Source organism: Colias eurytheme, chromosome 1, assembly GCF_061535395.1.
Source record: "Colias eurytheme isolate Ceu_HAF_F1 chromosome 1, ilColEury1 Martin Lab GWU primary, whole genome shotgun sequence".
Taxonomy (NCBI): Eukaryota; Metazoa; Arthropoda; class Insecta; order Lepidoptera; family Pieridae; genus Colias; species Colias eurytheme.
Window position 1 is genome coordinate 15,427,637 of NC_142980.1, and position 22,484 is coordinate 15,450,120.

The 22,484-nt window shown below is 35.2% G+C and overlaps 2 protein-coding genes across 2 annotated transcripts in view; one reads left to right on the plus strand and one right to left on the minus strand.

Annotated features, from left to right (window-relative positions):
• Positions 1-953: 953 nt before the first annotated feature.
• Spg7 (SPG7 matrix AAA peptidase subunit, paraplegin) lies at positions 954-12,712 on the plus strand. Its single transcript, XM_090106102.1, has 15 exons — positions 954-1,251; positions 1,823-1,978; positions 2,227-2,361; positions 3,787-3,924; positions 4,201-4,294; positions 4,759-4,892; positions 5,398-5,562; positions 6,089-6,240; positions 7,098-7,320; positions 7,749-7,882; positions 8,644-8,780; positions 10,084-10,286; positions 11,002-11,121; positions 11,945-12,130; positions 12,477-12,712. The coding sequence occupies exons 1-15, from the start codon at positions 1,072-1,074 to the stop codon at positions 12,681-12,683; spliced, it is 2,364 nt and encodes a 787-aa protein (XP_089962228.1). The 5' UTR covers positions 954-1,071; the 3' UTR covers positions 12,684-12,712.
• Positions 12,713-13,500: 788 nt separating this feature from the next.
• The window catches only part of LOC149911407 (uncharacterized), a 123,411-nt gene continuing 114,427 nt past the window's right edge, over positions 13,501-22,484 (minus strand). Inside the window, exons 8-11 of the mRNA XM_090106124.1 lie at positions 20,738-20,978; positions 19,696-20,652; positions 19,373-19,623; positions 13,501-18,700 (exon numbers count right to left, since the gene is read on the minus strand). Of these exons, the coding sequence (XP_089962250.1) occupies positions 18,650-18,700; positions 19,373-19,623; positions 19,696-20,652; positions 20,738-20,978 (1,500 nt within the window). The 3' untranslated portion in view covers positions 13,501-18,649. The remainder of the gene's footprint in view (positions 18,701-19,372; positions 19,624-19,695; positions 20,653-20,737; positions 20,979-22,484) is intronic.

Genomic DNA, 22,484 nt, shown 5'->3' on the forward strand with positions numbered 1-22,484 from the left:
TATTAGGCCCATCTCGTACCTATGCCCACTATCAATAATATTGTAAAAAATACGTACCGTAGGCACCACTCATAGAAAGCTTAAGAGTAAATCCTTGGAACATAATTTTGCTAACTTAGTTACATAATTTATTAACTACATGACATTTACATGTGCATTTAAAAAGAGGCTTGAAGTCTGAAGAGATTATTTTTATTTAAGTTCCAAAATAAGAAGGGGATAGTAATGTTATTCAGACAATAATACTTACAAAAAAATAAAATTATTTTTTCTTTATCGCCCACCTAAATTTGAATAAAGTACTAGAGTGATACTTTTTTTTCTCGATTATGGCAATGGGCGAAGACTTTTAGCCCTCTTTTTAGCCAGTGTCAAGTGAAAAATAATCTAAAAAAAATTGTTTATTTCTTACATTTAATAATCTTGGGTTGGAGGTAAGTGCCTTCATTTAAGTGATAAATTTCACTTATGTTAGAAGGCGCTTCTCTTCCATAACAATTACAAGGCATTAACAATCTATTCTAATACTTAATAATTTATTATAATTACAATTTGTAGTTGTAACATTCGTGTAAAATTCATGTTTCGTTATAAAAAAATATACAAGGTACCTCATTTAACATAGTCTAAGATCCAAATTATGGTCGACCTTCAACCAAACCGACAAAAGAAAGGACCTCTCGGTTCTACGCTCACGCGACAACCACAGACTGTACCAAGGAGGCGGTTTAATGGAGTATACATAATACCTAATAATTATTTTACATTAATTTCCACTTATAAAATACGTTAAAACTTAAAATATTAAATCAGTAAAAACCTGTAATTAATTGATAGTATGGCAACATCTGACTCGGCTGAATAAATAAATTCTTTTGCCCACTATATATAAATGACATGACAAAACAAGGAGAGATCAGAGAACTAGAGAAAATGTCATTGTCAATTTAACAATTTATCAAATCAAATGCCAAATTTCCAAACCTGAGCACATAAAAATAACATGTAATTTCATAAACTTTTGCTCGATAATCCCAAATATAAATGGTTCAGCTTTCATAGTTTTTAAAAATGTTATCCATTAAGCGATTACCGACATTATCCGCGTCGAAAATACAGTCTAAAGTATCATTTGATTTGAAAAATGTTATCGTCGAAAGAGATATAAACAAAAACTATTCTTCAAAATTAATAGATTTATGCAAGTCAGTTTTCGTTTTACATCGGATTACGAGTAAATCGAAGAACCCAGTAAGTACAATTATCCATTAATTATCGATTTAGGAAATAGATGTGTTATTGCACAACATTCATTAATTTTGTATTTATAACATTGCACTAATTTCCCAGTAAACCACTACGTAATAGTAATATAAATATTATGTTTATAAAGTAAAATCCCAATAAAACAAGCTTTATGTTCATTTATTTATGTGTATTGGTGTGGAACTCGTACTACTTAGTTGAAAAATGGAACAAAACATAACCTATGATCATTACTTTTTAAAATTATATAATTTTTGCTGAAAATTTGCATATATTATTCTATGATAATCTATTGTCTCTGTGGTTAAAGGAAATTTCTATTGAAATAAGATGTTTCATCGCACTGAATACTAGTCCATATCAATCAAACAAAAATCACTATGTCGCAAAGTTAATCAGTTAATCATATCAGTAAGAACATGAAATAAAAATAATATGATGCAAATATACTTATTTAAAAATTTTTCACTGTTCCCGAGTACTATATGTATGTAAAATAAGTACTAGCTATCCTATTGATATACAATCTGATAATAAATAATAATAAATGTTTCAGCAATTACACCATTTCAATGCTGAGTTCAGAGCTGCACAAGCTTTACTGAAAAGGTCAAACTTGCCTGGCCTTAACTCATATTTGAACTTCAGTACTTTGGCCAGAAGATTGCACACAAGTTCCTCTAATTATAACAAGGATTCTGATAAAGACAAGGTTTGTTATTTTCTAAAATACATAATATGAAATTATTGTTTTATTGTTCTAATTATAACTGAAAGATAGATCAATCTCCCTGGTGTACTGTATTTTCTCAGTGTAGTTATCAATGTTACCATCAATGTTGACTGATTGATTCCTCTTTTGTTGAAAATATTTTTTTTTTATTTTAAACATAAATTTTAATATTTATTAGTGACACTTGGAGTTTGGACAACAATAACTTTGAATTTCATTGGTTGCAGGATAAAGACAAAAAGAAGAATGACGATGCAAATATCCCATCGATTATGGTCAAGGCGCTTTTCTGGCTCATGACTACCTTCACCCTTATCATCATGAGCTCCATGCTGCTACCGGGAGATAATCCACAGAGTGAGGTACATTTACAAGACACTTAATAATAATGTAGTTAGAAGCATCTGTAACATATAAGTTTCATAATCACATAATTAATATTTCAAAAAATTGTTTCTATCGTCTTAAATTATTGTACAGAATAAGAAATTATCTTAATGTAAACGTTCGAAAACTATTATGTGAATCGCTGATCCTCTCAAAATTTAATTATGCTAGCACTGTCATAGGTCCCCGGTTATTAGCATCAACTAAAAAAATAATACAGAGGGTACAAAATGCTTGCACTCGCTTTTGTCACAATATTCCACCACGAGCCCATGTCACCCCGTATTTGAACAGCAGTAACACTTTAAAGATGGAGTATCGACGGCATATACATCTAGCTACACTTTTATTTAACGTATTTAAGTACAAAGTACCAGCCTATTTGTACAAAAAGCTAAAGTGGTTGTCGGAGTCAAACACGAGTCACTCAACACGGTACAGGAATGTACTGATGGAAGTGCCCCTCCACAGAACTGCAGCATTTAGGGGTAGCTTGTAGCTTTAAATTTAGTGCCTCTAAGTGCTGGAATGACTTGCCACCACCGATCCGCAATAGCAACAATGTATTGGGCTTCAAAAACAAACTGAAGTCCCATTTGCTCTGCTTACAAAAAGGTTCTGAGGTCGGGGCTCCAAACACGTGACTCGGTACGGCTCTGGTGATAATTCTATTTGTAGTTGTTTTTTATTAATTATAATTATGATGTATCGCGTATTAGTATTGTATCTTCTTGTAGAATGTATTATTGTCTGTTATGTAAGTAATTATTCTTTATAATATATATATGTTTCTACTATATTATATTCTTATATATTATATACATAATTACTTTTATTTTTATTTTTTCATAATATGTACACTGCCACTTTCAGGTTGTCAATGTGGTGTCCACTGAAAATCAGTGGAGAATCTAAGTGTCTTATATATCCTTAGATTCTCAAACCACTGAGTGGATATTATCCATTTTGTGCCGTTGTAACTAGTTATAAGTTAATTTTATTTATTTTTTATGTATTAATGTGCATCGGTACAAATAAATGTATTTTCTTTCTTTCTTTCTTTCTATAAGTATGAATGATTTTTGGTAGAATTGTTGTTGTTGTGTAGTTCAATAATTCTGGTTTGCTTCTATATTATTCCATCAGTCCTCGGATCACAGACACAATAGAAAATCTATTGTGTCTCGGCCCGATCGGGCCGCTCGGTGGTCAATGGGTTAAATACCTAAACAATGATTGGAGATGCTCATGGTTTCCATCATTAATCAATTTGTTTACACCTTATCCATCCAACAAGGCAAAAAAATGAAAAGCCGATCAGCCATTATTCAGTTATAGTTTGTTGTAAAATGTCTTTCTTTCATATAAATGAAACAAAAAAAAACTATTTTTTTTTTCAGTTTGTGAGATATGTATCATGGAACGAGTTTGTATACTCAATGCTGTCGAAAGGTGAAGTGGAAGAGCTGATAGTCAGACCCGATATAGAAGTTGTGACCATCATATTGCATGAGGGAGCCGTTATTAAGGGCAGGAAGGTAAGATTGTTAACTAGTTCTTATTAATATATTCTGGTAAAACATTAAAACAGTGTGCATTTTTGTGCACAGCTGTATACACTGAAGAAAATCTCCTTTTTTTAGATTATTGGGTAATGTTTTTCTTGTCAAAAATAAAACAAATACAACATAAACATTAATATAATGTGAGACAGGAGTATGAATTAATAATTTGATATGTTATTTTTAGTTATTTAAAGACTTCCCAATGTAGCAGTTTAAGGTTAAAATTTAATAAGTATTCCTTTTTTACAGGCAACTAGTCGCGTGTACCACATGAATGTTGGAGACATTCATAGATTTGAAGAGAAATTGCGAGAAACCGAAAGTAGCTTGGGTGTAAAGGAGGGTATGTTTTTTAATTCATTTTTATGAAATACTACCTGTGCTCCGCGGTTTTTACCCGCAGTGCTCCGCTTCTGTTTTTCTTAGCGTGATGATATATAGCTTATAGCCTTCCTCGATAAATGGGCTACCTAACACCGAAAGAATTTTAAAAATCGGACCAGTAGTTCATGCGATTAGTGCGTTCAAACTAACAAACAAACAAACTCTTCAGCTAGTATAGATCTACTATTCACTCTATATTAGTATAGATCTTTCACATAGAAATATAGCGATTTTATGAAATGTTTTTTATTTTTGTAAGGAGGGTATGATAACATTGACGAACATGTAATTCCTTGAGAATTTCCCAATGCGAGCAGATAGCCAGTTATTACAATAAATAAATTCATCTATGTTGTTCGCTATCTCAGCCATTACAAATCTCTTAAGATTGTTTTCAGTGATTGTTTATAATTTTGTTTGTAGGTGTACGAGTAATATACGACAGGAACGGCAGTGTGGCCGGTAAAGTTATCACTACACTGCTGATCACTGCTGTGATCCTCTCCTTCCTGTATTCTACTAAGTCTATGAAGATGAACATCAATTTGGGCGGATTTGTAAGTTTATTACTTTATTTTAGATGCAAATGTAATATTATTTATTTTGTATGGATGTATAATTGTATAGACTGTAAATGTTAAATGTTTTTAATGGCATTCAAATCATTATGAGAAAGGACTTTTGAACTTGAAATTATTATGAATTAATTGCTTCTTGACGGAAAATTTTAATTATGTACCAAGAAAAAAATGAAAGAAAAAATATTTATTTGACTCCTCAACACAGAATCAACAAAACAAAAGATACAAATTGAAACAAATGTTTGATTGAATTTCATTTGTATTTATAACTAGCGGGAACCCGCGGAGTCATTCGCGTGTTGTTCTAAATGTTCCTATGTGCTTAAACATACTATAATCTATCCCTGTACCAAAATTCATACAGATCAATTTAGCTGTTCTTGCATGAAAGAGTATAAACCACTAGGTTAGGTTACATTTATAACTAAATAGCATAATAATAGTGTTTAAGAACAGCAATTGCGAACGAATCAATTTCTAGAGCCAACTGAGCCGTGCGAAATTCACTCTGGTAGATTCCATGAGTGGTCAGGGGAAGGGGGTGAAATTTGAGGACGTGGCCGGCCTAAGGGAGGCCAAGGTTGAGGTTATGGAGTTTGTGGACTATCTCAAGAGGCCCGAGCACTATAAGAGCTTGGGGGCTAAGGTAAGTGTTATGTAATCTATACTAATATTATAAAGCTGAAGAGTTTGTTTGTTTGTTTGAACGCGCTAATCTCGGGAACTTCTGGTCCGATTTGAAAAATTCTATCGGTGTTAGATAGCCCATTTATCGAGGAAGGTTATAGGCTATATCATCACGCTACGACCAACAGGGGTGGAGCCACGGGGGTGAAACCGCGCGGAGCAGCTAGTAATGGATATGTTGCTTGCTTGGTTAAAGCTTTTTATAGTTTGAAAGTTATTGTTGAATGGTCCCGTGTGAATCAGAACTAATAGATAGAAAATTATACTTATTGTTGTTTTCTGAAATGTCCTCTTTATTATTGCTTTTAATAAATCGACATAACAAAATTCAGTGTCGAAGTAAATAACATTCATATACCCTATATAAAAAACTATTGACAAAATTTAGATTTATAAATCATCTAAGCTTCTTTCAATAGTTATCTATTTCGTTTATAATTTCTGCATAATATGTGATTTTCTATCTAAATAATCTTTTATTCTAGGTACCAAAAGGTGCATTACTCCTAGGTCCGCCTGGGTGTGGCAAGACATTATTGGCCAAAGCTGTAGCCACTGAAGCGAATGTGCCTTTCCTGTCTATGAATGGCTCTGAGTTCATAGAAATGATCGGAGGGCTTGGGGCCGCGAGGGTTAGGTAAGTGAGAACATTGCTGTAGGGATATTTTAAAGAAATCCTCATCCTAATACTATTATAAAGGCGAAAGTTTGTATGTAAGGATGTTTGTTACTCTTTCACGCAAATACTACTGAACCGATTACAATGAAATTAAGCACACATATAGAGGGTAACTTGGATTAACACATAGTTTAACGGGTTAGTTTAACGGGTTTTATCCCGGAAATCCCACGGGAACGGGTTTTTCTTTGAAAACGCGGGCGAAGCCGCGGGCGGAAAGCTAGTACATAATATAATAAGGTGTTGTTGGAATTGTGGATGTTTTGTAGTATTTGCATAATTAGCTTGTTGTGTAGGTTTAAAAATAACCAGTTTTTAGGACATAATGTAATTAAAACTCTTTATTTCATAATAACACCATTCTTTCTAAAGTTTTAATCTGATAAACATGAAAATGGACACACTTGAGACACATGGACTCATGGACAAACTTATTCATGTGTCGTCGTCGTTGGCCTATTAAATCTATGGTAGATTATATATGCAGTTACATTTTAATTACGAAGTTAAAATTCTATTAATGCAGCAATTTAGTACATATTTAAGTTAATTTAATTAATTGTAATATGAGTTATTTTATTGTTAATTTAATTTAGGGCAGCGTCGTTCATGGCTGAAGAGCCCGATTCTGGAGCGACAAGAGCATGTGTACTCATCATGTGTACTCCTGTGTACTGTGTACTGTGTGTACTCCTTGAAATAAACACACACAGCGAGCAACAAACATGCATTCGTACATTCCGAACACTCAGAAATTTATAATTATACAATTGTTGAAACAAAATTTATTTGGAATTTCATATTAATTCCACCAGGGACCTCTTCAAAGAGGCAAGTTCCCGTGCACCCTGCATCATCTACATCGACGAGATGGATGCAGTAGGTCGGGCCCGTTCCTCCGGGGCGAGTTCCTTTGGGGGTGCCGGGGGGGAGGGGGAACAGACCCTCAACCAGCTCCTGGTCGAAATGGACGGGATGAAGAGCCGCGAGGGGGTGGTGGTGCTGGCTTCGACTAATCGAGCTGATGTGCTTGATAAGGTGGGTCCTTTAAAAAAATATATATTTTCTAACATAAATTTTATCACCTACTTAACATAACTATAAATATCTATCGCCTCGCTTCTCTTTAACCGGATATTCAGCCTCGAGATCCGTGAATGCCATATTGTTAGATTTAAATTAAAAAACTCGACGCCATTATTTTGGTGTTATTGGCCATGTTGAATTTCAAATCTGATAAAAAGTTTATGTATTTCACTAATAATTGAAATGATTAATTACTCAAGATTTTTAATAAGCAAGTGTTGGATTGGAATGAATTTGGTTTGATGCTTATATGCTTCCAATAAGAAAAATTTATCCGTAAATTAAATAGTATATTTCTAAAACCTATACCATAATCGCCACAAGCTTATACTTGTTATCACTTTCACTTTTTCTATTTTTCCATACTACTTTGTGTCCAGGCGTTGCTCAGACCCGGTCGTTTCGATCGTCACATCCTGATCGACCTGCCCACGCTCATAGAAAGGGAGGAGATATTCCAAAGACATTTGAAGAATATTGTGCTCGAGGATCTACCTTCCTACTATGTTAAGAGGTGAGGTTTGAAATTAATAAGGTTCAAAAATAATTATTCTACACCATAACAACACAAGTTCAGTGGCCTGTTGTCTGGCAAGAAACTTAATTTATTCTTATTATGAAACAAGAATTAAGAAGATTCTAACGCTGTTGTAACTTTTTTGTCAAATATTTTCATCCATTTAAGCTGAACCAGAAAACTGCATTGTTCCGTGTTCGTAAATGACATTAGATATATTATATATTTTTTATTTTTTTTATGATAAGGGATTTAAAAAATTAAATTGACTAGCGAGGCAACCTGGAACTATCCCCTGTCTGTACACAAATAAACATATTGCACATACAAAACATATACTCTGGTTGAAATATTGTTTTGACCTCTTAAAGTTGTAGAAATTTCGTCATGTCACGCGAATTACCGACAGTATTGCTATTTTTTGACATATACCACTGTATACCAAAAGTTTGTATCTTAACATATGGATCAATGAAGGATAAATCCATGGAGGGTTGTCGCGTAAGAACCACAGGACAGTTCTTTGGCGTATTATGATATATTATGTAGTTAGATATAAGTTACATACTATGTAAAATTAAATTGTCATATTGACATGATTATAAAAGAGCAACTATGGAGTTTCTTGTCGGTTCTTCTCTATAGATACTGCTTTCCGAATCGGTGTTAAAAATATGTAATGAAGATTCGAAAGTGCTTCTAAAAGAAGTCTAATTGAATAAATAAATGTTTGAGTTTGAATTTATTTAATTCCCCAGGCTAGCATACCTAACGCCGGGTTTCAGCGGTGCGGATATAGCGAATGTGTGCAACGAAGCCGCCCTACATGCCGCGAGACACAAACAGACCATTGTTAAGGCGGCGGATTTAGAGTACGCCGTCGAAAGGGTTGTTGGTATGTATACGACAAGAAAAAATAAACAACAAAAAAATAACAGCACTTTTAAAACATACATATTATGTAATTCATTGTTAAAATTATTAAAACACTTATTTATATTTATAGACGTAAGAATGGTTAAACTTTTACATTATAATCTAACTCGCGAGATTGTAATCGGTTGGTTAAATGTGATGCGTAATACCGTAGATTTTTTTTATGAATGATAAATAAATCGAATCTGCGATCACCCATCATATCGAATGCCCATTTCACAATTTATCGGTTTCACATTGATAAATTGTTATTCACCGAAAAATAATACATTAAATTATAAGCAGTATGTTGAGGATCACAATTTGTAAAGAGATTATAATCTTATGAGAATATAGCCCGCAAGGTTCAGAGAAGAATCTAACGGATCAGAATTTTACGATTACATAATATTGTACAAAATCTTAATGTATACTGTACGTGTTTTTAGAGATAAGACATAATGTGCCACGTGATTGTTGTGCGCAGTAGAAAATTTATAGATCTCCTTAGCAAAATATATAACTTCTATTAGCTTTGTGCCCGCGGCTTTGCTCGCGTCTTCAAGAAAATTAACTCGTATTATCATATATGGCACATTTTAAATATACCGCCGTCAATCGGAATTTATAAATTTGGGAGTGATTCAAATGCGTATTATAATATCTATAATCTTCCTATGAGCATGAAATTACTGCGGTAAAAGTAGTTATCTAACCTCCTAACTATCACCAAACACAAAAATCATATCATAAACTTATGTTTCGATGTGAAAAAAAGACTAACAAACACACTTTCGCATTATAATATTAGCAAGGACTAGCAAGGATAAATTCCTGAAAACACTGTATTTATTATGCAAATGCCTATTACATTGTATCTAACCTTTGAGCTCCCATTGCATTCGCTTGTCAAGTGTCATCTTTCAATCCTATTGTTAAAACAAAAATAGTCTTACAGTTGTATCATATCAGTTTGGCATACAACCTGAAACGTATACGTTTTGTCTCCTGCATTTAATCCATTTAAAATAATTTAAAACTTGAAGCGATTCTAGCGTATTTCCTGTATTTTTGCCATTTTATTAAGCTATTGCATAGCTTCTATCGCGGGCCTTGAGCGCGGGGACCGAATGTAAAAATTCCGTAACGAAAAAACCTCACGCTCCTCACTCCGACGGGCGCGGAGGTGTGGCTTGAAGGCATAGCATGCAATAGCTTTACCGCGGCAGTCCCCGAGTGCCACACGTGTTTTTATTTAATTATAAACTTTATCCAAATGTTAGGTGGAACGGAGAAACGTAGTCACGCGATGTCTCCCGGGGAAAAGAAAATAGTTGCATACCACGAGTCCGGGCACGCTCTGATTGGCTGGCTTCTAGAACATACGGACGCGTTGCTTAAAGTGACCATAGTGCCGAGGACCAATATGGCCCTGGGCTTCGCACAGTATACGACTAGCGATCAGAAGCTGTATACTACGGAGGAGGTTAGTGATTTATTTATTTGTTTTTTATTGCTCTAAGGGCCGATTTTTCAATGCTTAGATAAAAATTATTCGTCGAATAATGTATAAAACTACCATTTTAAAAACGTATTCTAATTGCCCGTATTTGACAGTTTACGTGACATTTTAATATTATCGTGTAATACTTTATTAGACGGATAAGTTTTATCCAAGCATTGAAAAATCGGCCCTAAGAATTTTAAAATAAAACATAACCTAAGAATACATTTAAACAATCGGTCTTATCGCACATTGCTTAAATACATACTCCTACATTTCTCTTTTAACAAAAATAGACTGATGGTATAATATTATGACCACACAATTTTTTTTAAATTTAAATTTTGTACATCTGTCAGCACAACTCCAATTGTTAATAATCGTCCTTTTCTTTTAGGTTTGCCCTAGAGATTGCTTTTTAGTAATAAGGTCACCTATTGTGCACTAGCCATATTTCTCTTGTTTCCTTTTTGAAGTGAAAACTTCTTTAGCGGCGTTGGGTATAAAATCTTAAACTCGCGTCAGGGCACGTGACCTGATCGAAAAAGCGTAAGACGGATGGATATCAAACATGCTCAACGTTAATAATCAAGTTTTCACTTCTGCCGGCACTCCCGGAGTGCAACCCGTCCTTTTTTAAATATGTTAGGTACAATAGAGTATTTTAAATAAATAATAATATTATATTAATTGTCAGCTATTTGACCGCATGTGCATGGCGCTGGGAGGCCGTGCTGCTGAAGCCATCACCTTCAACTCGATCACCAGCGGCGCTAAGAACGATCTAGAGAAGGTCACCAAGATTGCGTATGCGCAGGTATGACAAAATTTATTTAGATATTATATACCACAGTATCGTAGTAATTTACAGTCATGATATAGAAATAGTGTATGTAACTCTTTTTATGTGTTTTATAACTCATCTTCTGCTTAGTTATTGATGAAGTAAACAAAATTCTGATGGAATGTATGAACGCAACAGAAATAGAAAGAAAGAAGAAAGAAAGAATTCAAAGAAAGAATTGATTTCAAACTGGTTTCGAACTGGTTTACGACACAATATTTTCAATTTTTGTTAAAAAAAAATATAAACTACTTGACGAATAATTAAATACTGAACTGATCGATCCGATCTCGAGATTTGCGATTCAAATGTTTACGATTATTTTTTTGCTTGTTTTTCATATTTCCAAATACCACTTTTTCCATCAATTTTTTTAAACCTACCTTTAATTACTGACTGGCCGGTTGGCTTGGTTGGTAGTGGCCCTGCCTTCCAAGCCAGAGGTCGTGGGTTCGATCCCCACCCGGGGCAAATATTTGTGTGCTGAACGTTTGCTCTGTGTCTGGGTGTTAATTATCTATTATTTATTTATTTATTTATTTACTCTTCAATAAAACTATACATAGAAAACTTATTGCTAATATACAGAACAAAAAACAGTATAGTTTATTAGGCGGCCTTATCACTTAGAAGTGATCTATATAAGTATTTATTTAAAATTATATATGTATGTTTATGAGCCATCTGGTTTCCATAACACAAGCGAAAGCTTAGTATGGGATCAGATCGTGCCGTGTGTGAAAATTGTCCCAAAATATTTATTTATTTATTTAATTACTAAACATTTTTTATCCAGGTGCGAGTATACGGCATGTCACCTACAGTGGGTTTACTTTCTTTCCCGGATCTAAACACACGCGGCAAGAGTCCCTTCTCCAAGTCGCTGAAGAACTTAATAGATGTGGAAGCGAGGAGGGTCATAGCCAGAGCATACTATAGGACAGAGGAGATATTGAGGAAGAACGAGGATAAGCTGAAAGCGGTGAGTTTTAGACAGTTGAGAGATGGTGGTAGTCGGGAAGCTGAAAAGTTTTTGTGTTCATTAGATAATGTTTTTAATATTAACATCAATTCGGAATGTCGCGTCAGTTGATTTATTAAAATTAATTACTTACCAATTATCAAAAATACCAAACAGTTCAAGTTGATTTTAAATAGAAATCCTCAACTACCTTTATATTCAAATTTATAAGTTACAAATCATATTTTTATATGGAAAGTCTAGTAAATTTTATTATCCCTATACCTGTGATGCTGCTATATATAATAATCGAATATTCTATTACTGTATAGAAAACAATATAATAAACACATAATCTCGTTCCTAGCTCGCGGAAGAACTACTAAAGAAAGAAACGCTCAACTACAAACAAGTGGAGGCAATATTGGGGCCTCCCCCCTTCCCGAAGAAGAAATTCATTGAGCCAGTGGAATTTGAGACAGATTTAAAGAATATGGAAAAAGCGGCCTCTGGTGAGGAAAGTACGGAAATAGGCGCTCCTTCGGCCAAGCCCGAGTCGCCCGCCGGCGTGTAGAATGTAGCTATACGAATCAATGTATTATATTGTGTAGATGTTTATAAGATTAGTTGGAAATTAAATTTTTGCTTCGTTTGGGTTTGTTTTATTTTTTTATCTAAGTAGGTAGTAAGTAGAAATGGTAGTTTAAGGTTCTTGTCGATGCAGTAGTCTTCAGTATATACAAATTTCCTTGTTAAATCACCAATTTCTATATAACTTGATTTTAACTTCTATTCTTTGAAAATTTATGTTTTGATGATTCTTTTGGTGATCGTGAAGAATATGAATAGAGATAATAATATTCACAGATCAAAATTTGTTGTCCATAGTTCGACAAAGTAATAGGTAACTTGAACATTATTCACAAAAAGTGAATGGTATAAGATTTACTCAGAATAATTGAGGGCCAGTTTCATAGTTTGATGATATCTCTGTATAGCGTTTTCAACATAAATTTATGCCATTTCCTAATACATTATATTTTGCAATTTTCACTTCACGATAATCTAAACATAAAGCTGTGAAACCAGCACTAATTATTGATAATTTATTAGGGATATAGGGTTAAAATAAAACACTCCTGTATTGGGGAACATTATTTATTCAAGAGGGCACACGGAAACACCGATAGTGACATTATAGAAACACGAACAACATTGAATATCAAAGACTAAACTCGTGTGAGGCCGCAGCCAGCCCATCTGTCTTTTACTTTGTTTTAGATAAAGCCTGATCGCTGTTACTTCAATTAAAAGTTATATAAAGAGAAATAAATAAATACGTGGTTTGGATGGTTTTAACCACTTGTATATAACGTTATAACGTTATTCACTTCTTAGTACAGAATCAGTGAAAAAAAAAATTAAGATCTTTTTTTCCAGATAGAATTGTAGATGTTTACTTATTGGAGTCACATGTGTTGCTCCAATATATTCCGTGATAAAAAATGCAATGTAACAGCTACAGGCTAAACAATAGTTGTTATTCGTCCGCTTTAATTCCCCATAATCCGATAAATTCCCTCTTCATGTCATTCATTTCTGGCTGCGACCTGAATAAATATGTATGACCCACTCTAGTGGGCATAATATATAGAGATATAAGTATGGGAATATCATCTACCAATTCCGTTTATTATTTCGGTTAGATCAAAAATCATGCTTTTTCTTCTAAGAAATCTCATAAAACGAAGAATGTTATATCAATGATGAAAAGGAATATTGGATGTTCTATTCTATGAATATTTTCTAATATGAAATGCTGTAGGCCGTTGTTCCGACTAACAATCCATAGATATTTCATAGCAAACATTTTCGTTATGGGCCCTCTTCACAATGGGCAGCGTTGGGCAATTACGATAGTGTATAAATGTCTATGATCGGCCGTCATTGTAGATGTTTGTTGTAACATCGACGATCATTTGTTGGGCCAACGCTGCCCATTGTAGAGGGCCCTTTAGATTTTTTTTAATAGAGTGGGCAAACAGGCTTGTGGAGCGCCTGATCGTAAGCGAGTCCACCGCCCATATTCATCTACAGGAGCTTCCGCAGATGCGTTGCCGACTTTTTGAGATGGTAGTTATTACGTCATAGTTCACACACGATATGCCAACGTTCAAAATGCTTATAAAACGGAATTGGTAGACGCATTCAACAGTAATACATGATTAACTAATCAACCTCAGGAGTGGGCAATATGTATATAACCACAAAACCTACTCTAGTATGAAAATGTATTAGAAGCTAATATAGTAGTATAGATATAATACAAAGATAGAATGCGTATTAAAACTATGAAATCTCGACTGATGTGCAGTCGATCCTGAGTGTTGACTAGTGTTCGCCCGCGGCACCGCTACAATATAATTATTAAATAAATTGCAGTCTTCAAGATGTAAACATTCCAAGTCATAAAGGTTTAATAAAATGTAAATTCGATGGTAGGTATAAAATACGTAAACTACAATATATGGGTCGGATTGACAATATATCCACAGCATGCCAAAACGTTTTCTATAAAACTGCTATGAATTTATGGGGTAAAAAATTATTTTGTTAAAGAACGGTGTCCTGTACGTATAAATAAGTTTAAAATTTGAACACAAACTCGGTTTCTTCGACAAAGTTATTGATTTTACTTTTTAAACATTATTATAGAAACAATAATTACCGAAACTTATTTCCTATTTGGTAATGTTTATTAAAATAATGTAATAATTTTACAACTTAGGCAAGAAATCACAATTAGTTAATTAAAAAAAATCTATTGATACACGAAAAAATTTATAGGCAACACTGTGGATTTTTGTCAATCGTGTAGTGTATGATGGATAAAATAAAAATAAAAAAATACAAAAAGGAAAAAAAAATAAACAAAAATAATATTTAAAAAATATTTATTTTAAGTACTAAGTAAATGAACATTTCATTGTAACAAAATTTCATTGTAAAATTATAATGTGAGATAATCCAAAAAATTAAAACAAAATAAAAATGGATAAACAAAATTCGATAAATTAAAACTCAACTGATGAATAAAACCGAAAAACAACAATATTATTAAACCACAACATGTGCTACCAGCGCTTTTCAATTATTGTACTTAACATTAAATTATTGTACTTAAAAATAAACACCGAAACAAATTATTATGACAATTTCGACCAAAAAAATAAAAACAAAAACTATGAAAATAATAATAAAAATTAATGATTAAAAATTAACGAGGGTTAATCACGTCAAAATATCTGATTAAAGTATCACCTCTCTTTGAAATCAGAAGAATTCATCATAGCAACGGGTTACTTGCGACTAGATGGCGCTGTGAAAAATTGCAAGAAAGTTGAATTTTATCCTTTTGGTCGAAATGTGGTTAGAATTGCCTCTCAATGCTTTGTGCGATACATTTAACATCAAAGGTGCTTAAGAGCATCACTGATATGCACTTTTTAATAAATTAAAACAAAATTACATTATATTCCAAGATTACGAGGAACGTAAATCCACATATACTTAGATTAATCCATCTACAGGGTTATTATTATACACAAATATCAAATTATGTATTTACTATTAAGTTATTGATGAAGTTTTTACTAACGCAACAGATGGTAGTTTTATAATAAAAAAATCTTCAACAGACGTAAAAATAATCGAATAATAAAAATAAAATTACCATGGACATATTATAATTAAACACGTTCCAAAAGTATTTTTTTTCCACATTATTTCAACATAATAAAACTTAATAAAAATACCCAATAGTCCCTAATCGTTATGAATACCCGCTGTTGCGTTGAATAAAAACTTAAAACATGTCCAACATTGAATATTAATTGCAAAATTGAAATAAAATCTACATCCACATAGCGCGGCGTGTCAAAAAAACGCTCCAGAAAATTGAATTACAATTAAAAATACACCTAAAATGGTGTCGAATGAAATATTTATTCCTACGATAAGGGGTATCATCTACGTTACGTAATTACAGTACATTACGGCCAAATATGGCTAAGTGGCTACCACGACATCAGAACTGGGATCTACGGGGGATCGACAACGGTTCCATAACTAAATATCCTTAATTTACTTAGCAATTTTGTCGTCACCCTACACCGCGGCCCGCCGCTCTCGCCCGACTCTAGTTACATTTATTTACATTTATAACCGATACCCATAATTAAACGAAGAAATACGCACATAAAAATAAAACAATAAATAATGTTCTGAAAAAAAAGGAATACAACGGTCCACGTCATATGTTGAAAGATTGTAGAGATTCAAGAACACAAAGCCCCAAACTCGTGACAAAAGATGCCCCCCTCTCCCGCCCTGCCCCCCCATTAATACTTACACTACCTATCACTTCTAAAAATTCGTCAAATTCAAGGCAATTTGAATTTAGTTATCGATACCGATGTCGAGTTTTAACATTAACTTTAACACCTAGTAGTTGTCCACAACATTCATTACATTTAACGATAAAATACACAGAATACTAATAGTACACAGAGAATATTATACGATCAATGACCAATAGATATATTGAATATATAGTCAAGAGTACTTCTTTTAGCAAAGGAATAAAAAATATAATAAAATCTGAGCACAGAAATAAGTACTATTAGCAGATACTAAACACGTCGCGGTCGAAACGAACGGTGAAAGAATAAAGATACGACACAAAAAATATGTTAAAGCTCAAAGAAAAGTTAAAATTAACCGAACCGCGACATCTAACATTAAAATATAAAAACTCGCATAAACGATAGTTTGAGCACGATTTACACTTAACCATTCCAAAATTTGTGCCCTTCAATTTCGTCGTTAAATCAAAATACCACCCACAAATCGATCCAAAAAATCAAAATACATATTTGAAATTAATATCATTCGAAGTGTCCTCGTCAGTAGGTGTTCAACGGACACAATTCTAACGTTATGGCGTTAGAACAATACATCTGACACTCGGCCGAGTTGGCCCAACCGTCTCGACTCGCATGGAATCTGCCTACACGTTCAGTTCTGCCAAAGCCAACCTCATAGCGCATATTTTGGCGTGCTACGCTGCTATCCCTCCCGATCAGATCGAGGCAAAACACTCATGACCCTCGGTCCCCCTCCTACACGTTATAATTTGTACAAGCCAACGATCTAGCGTTGTAAAATTTCAGTCAAGTCAATTTCTTGCACCAGCCGCTGTGCAAGTCGTCGCAAACCTCCGCCAAGTGGCGCCACTGTTGCGTCCTCACACTCCCTTACATCTATAACTACGTGTATAATTAGACTAGACTAGAGATATAATTAGTACTTAAAACTACAATAAGCGTCATCTATTTTATAATTTGTGATTTATAATGATTCGTGTTTATTTACACATGAGCGCGGTTCCCGGCCAACTTGCGGTTGAACTTTTTTTTGTTTGTTTTTGTATTTTTATTGTAAATGATGATTTTGAATGTCATTGGACCTAAGCAGCATAGACGAGTGAGAGATGTCTCCAGGATTGCAGACGAGACGTACCAAATCTACTCAATACGGAAATGTATATAAATTGTAATAGATATAAAATATTCAAAATTTTGAAAAGCTGTTATCGAAAATAGTTGGCACTTTTTGTGAATTTTTATTTAAATGTTTCATTCAAAAATACTATGCCATATCGTAGTAATTCTCGAAGATAGTTCTGAAAAAATTTAGTTGTTAATTTAATACTTTTGTGTCATATTTACACATTGAGTAAGTAGTTATAAAGATCAACTATGGTTTACAAATTTCAAAAATTTATTAGATTACAGTCTATTCTTTAAGTCCTGTTACATTCAACTTATGTGTCGGTTGTGATTGGTTGAGCGAACATTGATGTTCATGCCCTAGGTGTTAGGTTTGATTAGAAGTCAATCTTTCCATAGAGTGTCTCTTTTCTTCATATGAAGTAAGAGTGCGATAGAAAAGCAATTGGACTTAAAGAGTGGACTATATGAAGTGAAAAGTTTATAATCAGATTAGACAAGGATCGTACACATCTATTACACCAATAGTTATTATTATGTAGGTACTATACAATATACAGAGAAAATTGAATAATAATACTGAATTTTCCTAACACATACTATATACACACTACTAGAAATTGTCCAAAATATGTACGACGCTTAAACTATGACTACTATATATATACAGACTTTAAATACTATAAATGAGACTCTAACACTTCTAAAGGAGCTAAATTAAAAAGAGACAATGCAATATATTTATACTCAGTCATCGTTTCAATTGAGCTGCAGTGACTGATACGAAGTTGACCTAAAATTTGCGCTTCACAATAATAATAATATAAAATCAATATATTCACAAAACAGAACACAACCTAAAAAAAAGGTGTTTTTTTTTTTGTTTAAATAAATTCATAAAATAAAAATTTGTACTAGAGACTTAGCTAATTGTCATTTTGGTAGGATGTTACGTGTGTCGTCTGTCCGTTTACACGGAGTTGTCTGAGGAGCTCAGGCTCAACTCAGCGGGATGAGATCCCTGCGGAAGAGACACACAGTCAGTTGTTCGTCCCCCGGGCGAGGGGGGGGGGGCATGGACATATTTTGCTTTTGGCCATTCGTGCTCTCCCAGATTAAGATTTGGTTCTCCGAGGAGACAAGATACATGGTTCCTTGGTCTTTTAGGTCCAAAATCTACTTTTGATAATATTTCAATTTCACGTTTCTATGATATGCATATGGGGAATCGAACCCAGAACCGCATTTCCAAGTTGTATAAAAAGTAAATTGTTTAACTTGTTGAATATCTATTATTAACGGATTGTAGAATAACAGTAGGTAGACCTTTGTAGTCTCAATTATTTTCATAAAAATCAATTAATAATAATATTATGTAATAACATGCTAGACACATTTCATTTAAGCTGTGGTCCGATGAAACAGGAAGCTCACTAAATTTTCCGATATAAGCGATCTCAACAATAAATAAGCAATTAAACGTATTTTTTTTACTAAAAGCTTCCATTCAATAGAGTTAAGAGAAGATGCCGAAATCTGTGTAAGGCACATCTCTGTGTTGACAACATCAATACACTTACGAGACACGTCTAACATCCATAATATAAGCACAGTGGAAAGATCTAGAAGATTCTTAAATAGCTAGAGCATGCAAAGCGATAGAAAAAACATCGATGTTAGCACCTGTCATCACCTCAACGGGTAGCGAGCTGCGGCGGGTCATGTGCGGCTGGTTGAGCAGCTGGTGGCAGGCGGGCGCGGGCTTGCGACGCGACTGGTTGCCATGGGGACGGGCCAGCGCCGCCAGCGCGGGCAGCTCGGCCGCGCTGAGCGGCGCGGGGGCCGAGCCGCGGCGCCGCGCGGGGGACTGCTGGCCCAGCAGCGTCTGCCGCAGCAGCGCCGGGATCGCGGCCGCCACCTCGCGCATGCGCTTCTCTCTCGGACCTACACACGTTACGTTTAATAAGTATTTACAAGGAAATGCACGCAATTGTTACATATTAAAAGTAATCTTACCGCATGTATCATCAGTTGGCATCGACTTCCTGCGTCCCAGCATCTCGCCGGTGGGGAACATGCTCAGGCTCACGGTGGACAGGTTCTCGCGGAGCTGGCTGCCCACTTCGTAGCGGCGACCGGCGCCGGAGCGGTTCGACGTGTTTATATTCTCCTTTTCCTCAAAATGCTCTTCCTCATCGACCAGAACGATCGGTTCAGGTTTCCCCGGCAACTTGAAGGCGCAGCACATCTGGCTCTGCATTTTGCTTCTGTCGAAGAATTCAGCCGCCTGAGTCGAAGGGAGCGTGGTGTCCTCCGAGCTCGTGAAGAGCGGGCGACAGAGCAGGGCCTGGGCCGGGCCGGACATCTCCATCGGTGGGAAAGTTTGCTGGCGGACCAGTTTCCAGGTGCCTCCGTCTTTTAGAACGGTCTTCAGGCGCGTCGCCTGCACTGGGGTAGTGATGGAGGCGATCGACGAATCGGGCAAGAGTTTCTCGGTGCTGAGAACTTTTTCTTCGGCTCCTTTGGGCTCGCAGTGGCCGCGCACGCTGAGCTGGGAGTGCAGCGAGTGTTCGCTGCCCATGGCGCTGCCTTGCTCGTGGCTCTGCTCTTCGGCGACGGAGCCCGTGCGGCTTTTGTTCTTGTACCGCGAATCCTGGAAAACGTTCAATGGCACGGAGAGCCGGCGCAGTTGTTCGCGAAGGCTAATCGGCTTCGGTGGGTTAAGCGAGCTCCTGCGCAGCGGAAGCAGCATCTCCGAGCTGTCCGACATGTTTGTCCCGGTTTCGAGATCGTTGTCGACCATATCTGCATCTGAGATCTCAGTGCGCGTCTCTTCGGCCAACTCCTGGACGACCAGTGACTCCCACTGGTCCTGGTTGTATTTCAAATTGTCAAGCATCTGTGCTGACAAGTCGTTTTGCAGGAATTTGTCCCATTCCGTGATCAATGGGGTCACGACGAATTTGAAGAATCCTGTAAACATAATAATGTATATTGTAAATTGTTTCAATTTAATGTAATGTGTATATAAAAATTATTTGAATAGCAGTTTGTTTACCCGTCTGTATCTTTGGGATGGAAGTGGTGTGGCGGTCGCACAGGGCGGTGACGGGCAGGTTGAGTCTGCGCTCATAGTCTCCCTGGCGGAAGAACTCCTCGCACACCTTGAGGCTCCACTTGCGGCTGATCTCCCACGGCCGGCACGGGTTCGATATGTCGGCGCATTTGAGAGCGATCTGCAGCACGAGGTGGCGGTGCTCACTCAGCGTCATATCGAGGGTGCCGGTGTCAATGTGGGTCTGAAAATAAATTGCATTTTAAATTCGACTTTAAGATCGATCGGTCGATTTTAAGATCGACAATATGTTGGAATTAAATATTCTTCTTTATTGAGTAGAAGTTCTTAATACAACATCGATATTTCATAGATGCAAGTTAAACTTCGCTCCTTACTACACGATCTACACGATCGCAGCAACGCTAAGCCGGAGCACGGCATTGTTAGCTATGAGCGCCAAATCCTCCACCTTTCCATTTTCCATAACTTTGTATCTTTATTACCGAAGTTTAAAACAAACGAGGAAAGAGTTAAATCTTATTTTATCTAACGCACTAGTTTGTTAACAAAGTAAATAGCATTTTTTCTATACACATAACCTACTTCCCCAGTTGCGGATTACTCGCGACAATCCGCTCTGAGATGTCTCAGGAGTGATTGATAAATGCCTGCCGTTTTTAGGTTGCGAAATGATTTATGGTGTAACTTTGCGTTATAAATGTAAACTAATATAGTTAAGATGCCAGTTTTATCTTAATTATTATATTATGAGGAAAGATTACGCGAAATTTGGGCTAAATATTATAGGCATACGTTACGTATGGTTTAATCTGCTCGTAACATGCCTTAATCTCATTAGTCTTGCATATCTATATTTAGTTAAAAATAAGCTAAATCATAACGTTTCACAGACATGATGGCAATAATATGTAAATTCAACACGCTCTTAATAATAATTAATACACGTTCATTCGTTAAAACAAACTTGTTAAATAAAACATATTACACGTTCGCAGTACATTAAAATAAAAAAATAATCAGAGATATAAATCAACTCATTGTAAATCATATCGATTTACCGAAAGTCTTGTACACATTCAAATTACAAGGGAGAATTATCATTCAATAATTAAACGATGAACAGAACAAAAGAGCCTTTGTGTTTGTACAAAATGACACATATGTATATTGACTACACTGAATATGGATGACGAGGGCTGTTAACCGAAAGCTCTGTAATGAGGGGCGCTAAAACGGGTTGAGATTTGAGACATATCATTTGACCTAATTCTAGACACGAATGCAAACAAGGATTAGTTCAACTGATCCCAACTGTGGGCCGCCGACGGCCGCTGCACGCGAGAGTTGGCAGATTAGCGTTATCAGCGAGCTAATGGCATGGAGATGAATCTGATATTTTCACTCGTAAATGCATTCTATTTTGCTTCACAATGTTTTCAACAAAAAATATTTTGTTGTTGTAAAAAACGTTATGAAAATATTTATCATATTCCCACATGCTGCGATCTTCACGTGTTTATGTAGAAAACGCAAATATTAATTCACTATTTATTTTAATTATACCACATAATATTATCAATGTATTCGAATAAATAATGAAATGTTTGTTTGTAATGTCCAAATAATAGTTTTGCGTATGAAAACATATTGTACCTAAAACAAACATAATTTATATATTTTTTTTGTATGTTTATGACAAAGTCACGGGTGTCAGTTAGTTTAACGA